Source organism: Alexandromys fortis, unplaced genomic scaffold, assembly GCF_014885135.2.
Source record: "Alexandromys fortis isolate MF-2015 unplaced genomic scaffold, M_Fortis_MF-2015_v1.1 scaffold_124, whole genome shotgun sequence".
NCBI classification, from domain to species: Eukaryota; Metazoa; Chordata; class Mammalia; order Rodentia; family Cricetidae; genus Alexandromys; species Alexandromys fortis.
This window is the reverse complement of record NW_026067995.1, coordinates 2,150,067-2,159,343: the sequence shown is the minus strand read 5'-3', so window position 1 is coordinate 2,159,343 and position 9,277 is coordinate 2,150,067. Positions and strand designations below refer to the sequence as shown.

General features: G+C 49.0%; 2 protein-coding genes across 3 annotated transcripts in view; one reads left to right on the top strand and one right to left on the bottom strand.

The window, feature by feature from the left end:
• Nucleotides 1-380: 380 nt before the first annotated feature.
• LOC126512419 (serine/arginine repetitive matrix protein 1-like) lies at nt 381-6,341 on the bottom strand. Its single transcript, XM_050160202.1, has 6 exons — nt 6,243-6,341; nt 5,830-6,126; nt 3,845-3,910; nt 3,542-3,631; nt 2,795-3,412; nt 381-580 (listed from the first exon to the last, which is right to left on the bottom strand). The coding sequence occupies exons 1-6, from the start codon at nt 6,339-6,341 to the stop codon at nt 545-547; spliced, it is 1,206 nt and encodes a 401-aa protein (XP_050016159.1). The 3' UTR covers nt 381-544.
• The window catches only part of Lmo4 (LIM domain only 4), a 16,712-nt gene continuing 10,391 nt past the window's right edge, over nt 2,957-9,277 (top strand). Inside the window, exons 1-2 of one of the 2 annotated variants that reach the window (XM_050160195.1) lie at nt 2,957-3,619; nt 6,371-6,609. In XM_050160195.1, coding sequence (XP_050016152.1) covers nt 6,374-6,609 — 236 coding nt within the window. In that variant the 5' untranslated portion in view covers nt 2,957-3,619; nt 6,371-6,373. Of the gene's footprint in view, nt 3,620-6,045; nt 6,177-6,370; nt 6,610-9,277 lie in introns of those variants that run through there. The other variant, XM_050160196.1, reaches the window with a different exon arrangement.

The window sequence follows — 9,277 nt, the reverse complement described above, 5'->3', positions numbered from 1 at the left end:
GCTGGGCACTTGTCTTGGCATTGCCATATCAGAAGGACAGACAGACAGAGCTTCTGCTGTCCGTGGATTCTTAAAAGACTTGTCACTGGGGAGCACAGAGTCCATGAGGGAGAGCTCAGCTGAGAAGATGAAGACAAACAATTTTAGGGCAAGCAGGGAAAAGGAGGGCTTGATTTAGGATCTACATGGTTCTTTGGTTTAATTAAGATAACAACAACAACAAAAAAAAAACTCTTGGGAAACAGTTTTTTTTTCCTTTCTTTTTGATAAAGTGCTATACTTTTGTCCCTTACTTTAGGTCACTGAGTGAATGATGAATATGTGATGTCCACAGAGTCTTCCCAAATCAACGGACACAATGAGACATTATCCCAAGTTAGTTCATTTTATTTGGTATCAGAATTATTTCTTGGTGCTATTTTTTATAATTGTTTGAACAATTCTATTAAAGAGGGCATCAGTGCCTTTCAAGAGCTTGCATATGTTCGCCGTTTTTGTATGTTTAGGATCAGCAGAAATCAAAGAGTGACCCGGGGTTCTTCTCTCAGGAAGGTACTTTTGAGATCACAGGCAGAAGGACCTGCATGAGAAAGGGCTGCTTAGACCAAGGATGCAGAAATAAAGACTACCCAGAGGTGGCGCTGTGGTTCAAGTACACCTGGATTTTGATTACAGCGAATGGATTCACTTCTCATCCTTCAGAGAAGATGGTAGCCTCCACTACCTTCGCTTTCTATAACCACAGTAACCAATAAATGAAGCCTTCGGGTGGTATATTCCCGCCCACTCCACTTTGCTAGAATATATATGCAGACTTCACACACAATTAGAATCAAAACATTAAAACCGTCCCTGAAAGAGCAGGCCCCATGAAGCCTGGAGACACATGTTCAAAGTTCCGTCAGTCCCTCTTTCCTTCCTTCCACAGAAACTGCCTGGATCCTTAGAAAAATCATTCCGTGACAGCTGAGTATATTCCCCGCTTACATTTATAACATTTTATTTTAGAATTAAAATTTCATGTTACTGTTCAGACTTGAGGAAATGCCATAACTCACTATGATGCTACATGGTATGTGTTCTGTTTAAAAAACAAAAACAAAAAAAAAAAGCTAAAAAGGGGGGAAAAACATACGGTTTAAGTTCTTCATTTTTTAAAGATAAGAAAGTGATCACAAAGAGATGGAACTCTTCTCCTCTGCCGTACTCTAACACAATAGCAGTCGCTGAGGTGCCAGCTGAGCAACATGGCGCAGGCCCCAAACCCCAGAACTCACTAGGCAGAGGCAGAAATACCTACTTTGGGACTGGTCTTAAAAAACGAAACGCCTCGTGCTTACCTCCTTTTGGTTGATGTAAGTTATTAACGAGTCAAAAATGAACCCAGAAATTACAAGGCATTATTTCCTCACGGTGTCCTTTCCTCCTCTGATTTTTTTTTTTTTTAAATCTTTCCTAAATTGGCCCGCTTCATCGTGTTCAGCTGCTTTGCTGCACAGGACATCCCAATTATTATTCTCACCTCAATGATTTGTATAAAAAAAATCCTTTTAATATGTGCCCAAAGTGACACGATCATATGAATGCCACGTTAAATACAAATCCATCAGGATAATTTTCAACTGTAACCTGCTCGGAATTCAAGGGGCTAGAATATAGAAATGGGTATTTTTAACTGGCATTAGACTCATCCTCGGCCTGGTTTCATGGGCAATACTTATTCTTCTGTCCTAATTTTGGCAGTTTAAAGGACCGAAAATTCTGCACACACAGGCAAGGACTACTAAATCGCCTGATTTTCCTTCAACTTTTTTTTTTTTTTTTTTTTTTTTTTTTGCCGTCCAGCAGGCCCGTGTGTAATACAGTAAGAAAGCTTGTCCCACAAGGCTGGTTGTAGTTAATGATACTTAGCAGCAGGGCTTTGCACTTCCATGATAATTTCCAACAGAAAAATCTCTCTGGAACTTACTATTAATAATCAATCCTAATATTAACCTCAGATGGGAGATTTATTAAACCTACTTGGCAGAATAAAGTCGAATAACTAGATAGTCGAGGACCTAGGCTGAGCTCTGGCCCTGGAAAGAGGCTCCGAAGCTAGCATTCCTCAAATCTTGATATGAACCGGAAATGAGTACTTTTCCTTTCTTAGGGCTGTGAGCTAGCAGGTCTTGCAAAGGCTTGCATTGCTGTAGGGGGCTACGAGAGAGCTAGCATATCCACACTGAGGGAGAATGGCGAGCAAACGCTTTCTCTATAAAGTTTTCTTCATCTCTGAAAACCAGGGATGTGATCTGTACCCGGCAGCAACAGACAAGCATCTGTGAACTGCCTGCTCCATCCAGTTTACACCGGGGTTAAAGGGAGCAAGATGGGGTTAAGCAGGCAGTACTTACGTAGGAACTATTTCCCACTTTCCCTAAGGTTTTGAAATCTGCAATCCCGTGAATTAAACAAAACAAGAGCTTTTGCGCCTGTGTGAAGTCTACCTCCCTCCGGCAGAAAGAATCCTGTACCCTACCAGGAAGAGACCCATTTCTGGGAAAGTAAGTTTCCCGAGGGTCTGCTCTCTGGGCTAGGGAAGGCGATCCCCGAGGCCCTCCGGGGGTGGCTCCACGCGTCCCCACGCCCGGGCAGGTGTGGTCCCGAGCCTGGGCACGCGCTCGCTGGCCGCGTCCTCCGCGCCACCGGGATCCCTTCTCGTCCCCCCCCGACCCCGGCCCCCCACCTTCCCGGGCCGGGCCCGCTCAGCCGCCCGCCTCGCTCCCCGCCCCCCGAGTCTCGTTTCAGTCACCCTTTGTCCTTCCCCGGATTGGCAGGTTTTATTATTCCGCCTGAACAATCCGGCCGCCCAGTGGCTGAGGGTCGCTGACGTCGGCGGCAGAGCCGGGGAGTAGTTGGGATTCTGCTCTGTCAGTAACACATGTGTAAGCGCCGCCGAAGGAGCGAGCGAGCCGGTTAGAGGCCCGCGCCGCCGCCTCCGAGCCGGGCAACAGCAGCGGGGCAGCCGATCGGTGCAGCGCTCCCGGCCGGCCCGCAGCTCTCCACTCCGTGCGCCGTCGCGCGGGCCGCGGGGCCGAGCTTTCACCGCCGCTCCCGGGCCGCAGGTCGCGGGAGGGGGGGGCAAGAGCTCGGCCGAGCCGCCGGCGGCCCGGAGCGGGCGGGCGGGAGGAAGGCGGCGGCGGAGGAGGAGGAGCGCGCGGGCGCGGCGGGGGCGGGGGCGCGTACAAAGTGAAGCCACATTGCCAAACTTGCAGCCGCGATTGCAGCAGTGGCTGCCGCTGCGCCGCACGGGCCGGGCCGAGGGCGCCTGCAGCTGCTCGCGCGCAGCCGGGGGCTGAGGACCAGGACCCGCGGGCTGAGACTTGTCACTTCTGCGCTGGGCCGCCTGCCACTTAGCGTGGGGCTCCCTCTACCCGCCCCAGAGCCACGCGATTAAAAAAAAAAAAAAAAAAAGCAGCCCTTAGCCCCCTCCTCCCCTTTCCTGCTTCTGCGAGAACTCCCTCCCTCCCTCCAGCTCCGCCGGCCCCGGCGCCCCTGCCCTGGAAGCCGAGCGGCTCCGCTCGCATTTCGCCGCCGCCGCCGCCTCTCGCAGTATTGCAATATAGGGGAGAAGCAGGTAAGGGGGTGGCTGGGGGCACCGCGAGCGGGGAAGGGGTGAGGCGGGGGGGACTGGTCGGGGCCGGGGCTGTTTTCTTTGGCTTCCTTCCCTTGACCGTCCCAAATTGCAAGTAAACAATACGTCGCCTTAGATAATGCGTGAGTCTGAAACTACGAGGCCGGCCTGCGAGCTAGCACCGAGAGCAGCCCCGGGCCGCCAGCTTTGTAGCGGTTCCTTGCTTACAAAAGGGTTCTTCTTGGAGACCGGGCTGGTGGGGACCCTCGAGAGGTCTGGGGGCAGTTCCAGTTCCTAAAGGAAAGACAGGGGCTGCTTAGATGAGAAGTGACGTGTGCGTGGGTGGGGGCCATAGTCATGACCCCCCAACACTATTTGAAACAGGGACCGAAAAGCTCTAAGTGACCAGGATCCGGCATTGCCTGTTCTCTTTTTAAAAAGAATTCCTCTTGGCTTATAAGTCTTTTGTTCCAATCCAGGAGAAATCCGGTGAATCACCTAATTAAAATCAAGACATGAATTAAGCATCCATTTTTGTACTACAAATGGCCAGCGCTACGTTTGTCCCTCCCTTGGTCTCCATTAAAAAACACCAGAGACGTTGTTAAAGGGGGGCAGATTTTGCCTCTAGCTGCCAGCTCTGCTTTCTATTTCACTGGCTATCCCAGGACCTAAATTGCTTGGCTATGTAATTACTAGAGTATAAGCCTATTTAACTTAAAAGCTTTCTTTCTTTTTTTTTTTTTTTTCCAACTCTAAATGAAACTTGATGAGGGCCCGTCCTTAGTTATCAGGGGAGTCAGTTTCTGGTCAGTCCTCTTGATTCATCTCTTTTAGATTTAATCAGCATTAAGGTATTGCTTGTCCTTAAGAGCTTTAGCTAATGGGGTTACTGGATGCTTTTCTCAGTGTAATGTTTCCTTTTCAAAAAAAATACATATATATTTACCTCTCACTAAAGATGGGGGCGGGGAGCAGCTTGGAATCTCCTCCCTCCCCTTTTAAAAAGGAATTCGGAGCTATTAAAACGTTGGGGGGGGGGACAGTTTAAAGACCTAGGGCAGGAAATGCAGATTCATTTGGGTTAGGGCTGAAATTGTAACAAAAAGCAATTCCTCGAGTAAATGCATCAGATAAATCAATTTACATAAAGGTATGATGCATTCGGATAAATGCAATGCTAATGGGTTTTAGAGCGGTCCTGTTTCCAGAGTCTCAGGGTTTTGTTACAGCTTAATTGGTGCAGTTCTTATTCTGGTTTATTGTGCGGTCACTGGACACACGTTCCGGGACTCTTTCGGAGGAAATGTGTTTGAAATCGGCCTATTTAAGGAACCGGAGTCCTTCTCTCGTTCCTTCTCCCCTGTTCTTTGCTGCAGTTAAGTTGGGCTGGGGATAGACAAAGTTGGCCCTCTCCCTTCTGAGGTATCTGCTGAATGTCTTGGGGAGCCTGGGGGAGCCCACACTCTCGGCATACAGAGGACAAAGACAAAACAGGCTGCTTAATTGGCAGTAAATAACTTGATCTTTTTATAGAATAAGTGACTGGAGAAACCCTAGGACTTTATTGGACTCCGGATTGGAGGCAACAAATTAATGGGTTTAAGCTAAGCTTTATAAATTGATTCCTATATTATACTCCAGTTGCTTCTCTTGTGGCATTCATTAGAAAGTGTGTGGGGGGGGTTGTTTAAAATCAGTTTTGGGTGACAGGAGGACTGGCTTGAATTTAACTTGTGTGTCCCTCAATAGCGCCTCCTCACACAGTATCTACTCCCCCCCCCCCCCGGACAAAGCTCTAGCATTTAAATTGCTGATCAAGGGCAGATTAGCGAGACCAAAGTGGAGAGTGTTTGTATAGGAAGTTAACAGGCATCCTAAAGTTCAATGATCTATTATCCTTGCCTGTGTCCTGAAAACACTCATTGATCTTCAAAATGAAATGAGATTTGGAACAATAATGGGAGATGGCGGTCACCACAATGGCATGTGAAAGGTGCTGTTTAAAATACGAAAAACCAGTTTCGCAACTTTACACCCGGCACCCCCCCCTCCCCTCTCGCCACCTAGCCTCCCCTCCCCTCCCACCACCTCCAACTCTCCCTCGGCCTTTCCTTCCCTCCACACCCCCGCCACCCCCCACCCCCCACCCCCCACCCCCCCGCCTTGCAGAAAACCCCTAACTATTTGCAACTTATGAACTGCAGCCTCACTTCCCCCGGCAGAGCTTGGGAGGGAACGTGGCTGCGGCGGGCGGCCACCTCCAGCGGCCCGCGGCTGGCTCGCGGGGCTCGGCGGGGGCCGGGGAGGGGCCGGGCGCGGCGGTGGGTGGGTTTGACCCTCATTTGCTGGAGGCGGGCGGCGGCGGGAGGAGCGGGCGGAGGCGGGCGCTGGTGGAGGGGGGGGGGGGGAGAAGAGGAGGAGGCGCCGCGAGGGGTGGAGCGCGCCACCGAGCCTGGCTCTCGGAGTTTTGACAGTCCCCGAGCTGAAATTGTCAGCGGCGGCGAGCGCTTTGGAAAGTTGAGAGCAGCTCGTGGCCCCAGAACAAAGCTTGAGAAAAGTAAACAGGCGGCTGCTGCCGGCGAGCCTCCCTCCTTCCCTTCTCTCCGATCGGCCTCCTTCCCGCCCTGGCCCTGCTGCTGCTTCTCTTGCAGCCACTCTGGGGGAGGGAGGCGGGGAGCGCGCTGGCTTCAGGCGCCCGGAGATCGACTTCTAACTTTTGCATCGTACGTTTTGTCTTTTCTCTCTCCCTAGACCATGGTGAACCCGGGCAGCAGCTCGCAGCCGCCCCCGGTGACGGCCGGCTCCCTCTCTTGGAAGCGCTGCGCAGGCTGCGGGGGCAAGATTGCGGACCGCTTTCTGCTCTATGCCATGGACAGCTACTGGCACAGCCGCTGCCTCAAGTGCTCTTGCTGCCAGGCGCAGCTGGGCGACATAGGCACGTCCTGTTACACCAAGAGCGGCATGATCCTCTGCAGAAATGACTACATTAGGTAAGTCCGCTGCCTTTCTGCCAGATGGGTGAGCACAGCAGGAACAGGTCCAGGGGTTACCAGGGGTTTAAGGAAGGAGCGGACATCCATGGGGATTCATGACAGACTTCACTTCAAAAAAAAAAAAAAAATACAAAAAAAAAAAACCCACCCTTTAGTTGACGGCATTTAAGGGACTCAAAAAAGCATGTGTTAATTTTACAGCATTTGAAGACAAAGTAAGGCTAAAAACTCTGGTCTGGTGGTATTTGGGCGGTTAAGTGTCCATGGTTGGGCATCCTCTGGAATAAATTCTAAGTGTAGCCTCAGCTTAGGCTTCAGGTTAAAAAAAAAGTAAGCCTGTCTAAAATGTAGGCGTTCAGGTGCTTTCTTAGAGCTAAGCAGGGACTCACACTCAGAGACAAAAGGTTTATTTAAAAATAAAAGTGCAGTTAGTGAGAAATTATTCGTCTCTAGTGATGGCTAATTATGATATTTACATAAGCACTTTTCAACTTTTTTGAGCGGAATGCTGTGACTCATTCTTTGTGCTTGTGAAAAAACACTGATTACCCATCAGTTTAAAGACTTGTAATTCTTTTTATAGTAAATAATAATAAAATAAAAACAAGACCTAGTGGCAGTGTTTTTCTTCATAGGCTCACTGGAAAGGTTTGTCAGAGTCACTGTTGGTGTGTGGCTTTTGGTGGAGAACCTGGTGTTTTTTTTTCATTTGAAGAATGTTGGGGTTTGTTTTTTTTTTTTTTTTGGTTGTTGTTGCCATTTGTAGCAGTGCCCTTGATCCCCCAAAGAGACTATAGGATTATGCTAATCTTTCAATTTAAAGCAATGTATAGGAACAGTCATGTCCTCATAAGCAGCCTTTTCCAACAGGCTTCAGGGCAGCTAATGGAAAGAATTCAGGAGGTCAGGTGCCTATAGGATCTTTTCAGGTGAACTCAAGCTACTTAAACTCATTAATTGGAAAGGAGGCATTTGAAGGATTACACATTTAATTTGAGTAAATGGTTTGATAGCCTGATGCACGTGAACGCTTCTAGGAGGTGTTCTGTTTCAACATCCAGTAATTAAAAAAAAAAAAAAGACAGGCACACCGATACTAGAAAAACACACACTTAAAAGAGTTTCCTTCTATTTGTTTCTGCTCTAAACCTTTGTCCATAAAGTGATTAGGAAGAACGTTCAGTTCTGTCTTCATTTTGGGGACAGGATATTTTACTCGGAATCTTGCTTGTCTGTGTTTGATGCTGTGCACGATCCCAGTGCAGTTTGGAGCTGAGGATGGGTGTGCTTGCCTCTGGTGCTATCATTAGAGTGAAATGACGTTTGGGTATTCGGATCATGCAACCTATATCCACTCGGCTAGCATCCTCCATCAGTCAAGTGAAAGAAGTATGGGAGGGGGGAGCTCTTATTTTTAAATTAATAGGGCTGCATTAATTTCACTAAGTGTTCTTTTAGAAGTAAACGTTGGGAAATCAGCAGGAGCTTGGGTGTGATGCTTTCTGGTTCTCCTTCCAAGCCGAGCCATGAGCTTTGACAGTATTAGAATTAAGTGGAGACAGAAGTGTGCTAAGAAAGGAAGGCGGATTGAAGTGGTAAATGGTGCAGTTTCAGCTAAAGTGTCTTCAAGGGGGCGACGACCTATCTTTGCTTCTGACTACCACTAATTAAACAGGAGATGGGTCCACTTGGATTCCCACGGGACAAGTTTAGGCAAGTGGCTTCCTGGGAACGGAGTCCATTCCTTTCCTTGTTCTTGGGGCCAAATAATAAATGCCCTTTTGGCGTTTTTCTTAGGATCTAGTGGAGGATGTGCCCACAGCTCTAAACCTTAAATAATCTTGGAGTCTTGCTTCTTTTTGCCTCTGAACTTTTGGGCTGGAATTTGGCTTGCTCTAGAACTAGATGCTACCCTGCGAAACTTTTGTCTGCCCAGGAGAGACGGATTCTAGTTCAGTGCCCAATGGCTCATGGACAGCCACACACTTGGCTCAGGGCACCTCAAGCCCAGCCTCCTGTCTAGCCCCATAGAGATAGATACCTGAAGGCCTACTTTTCTCTCTGTCCTTTAAGGAAGCCAAAGGGTGAGGAAATGAAGGATGTGCTGGCATTCCTTTCTCTCCCAGACATCCCCTCTCCCAGACGCCCCCAAATCCACTTGTTGGGGTAGCTTTCAGTGCTTCTGAGACCAAGGACAAGTGATGAGTGGCGCGGTCCCTCTGCATGTCACCAGGTGAAGAAGACCCCTTTGCCTGGCTGGGACCACAGTGCAGTTTATTAAGGGGCTTTTACATGGTCTCACTTTGAGTTTTTTTGTTTTGTTTTGTTGTTGATTTTTAAACAACCACGATCTGGCTAAAAAGCTGGGGGGGACCTGGGCGAGCCAATGGGAGGATGGGGGTAGAACGGAGAGGGAGGTGTCCCCCCCCACTACCTCCCCCATTCCGTGGCCAAGTGTCGATTGAGCAGAGCTGGGCTTCTGCTCCTCTCCTTCAAGATTTCAGATAAAGCAGCGGCCTTGCTGCAGCGAATCTGCACAATTAAAAGCTTTAATTAGTGGCTCCTCCATTTTCTTAGTTCTGATGGGCTTTATCTAATGAGATCTGGTCTCTGGCTTAGATCTACTCCGAATGACGTGTCCGCAATGAATGAGAGCTTCGTCGCA

Bases quoted from the DNA above. Each gene is read 5' to 3' on its own strand.
- LOC126512419 (XM_050160202.1), bottom strand. From the start codon at position 6,341: ATGCAAAAGTTAGAAGTCGATCTCCGGGCGCCTGAAGCCAGCGCGCTC. The intron at 3,632-3,844 runs GTAAGCAAGGAA...CGGTGCCCCCAG, and splicing joins TCTCCAAGAAGAACCCTTTT to CCACCCCCTTACCTGCTTCT. The intron at 3,413-3,541 runs GCAGGGGCGCCG...TGGGGCGGGTAG, and splicing joins GGAGCCGCTCGGCTTCCAGG to AGGGAGCCCCACGCTAAGTG.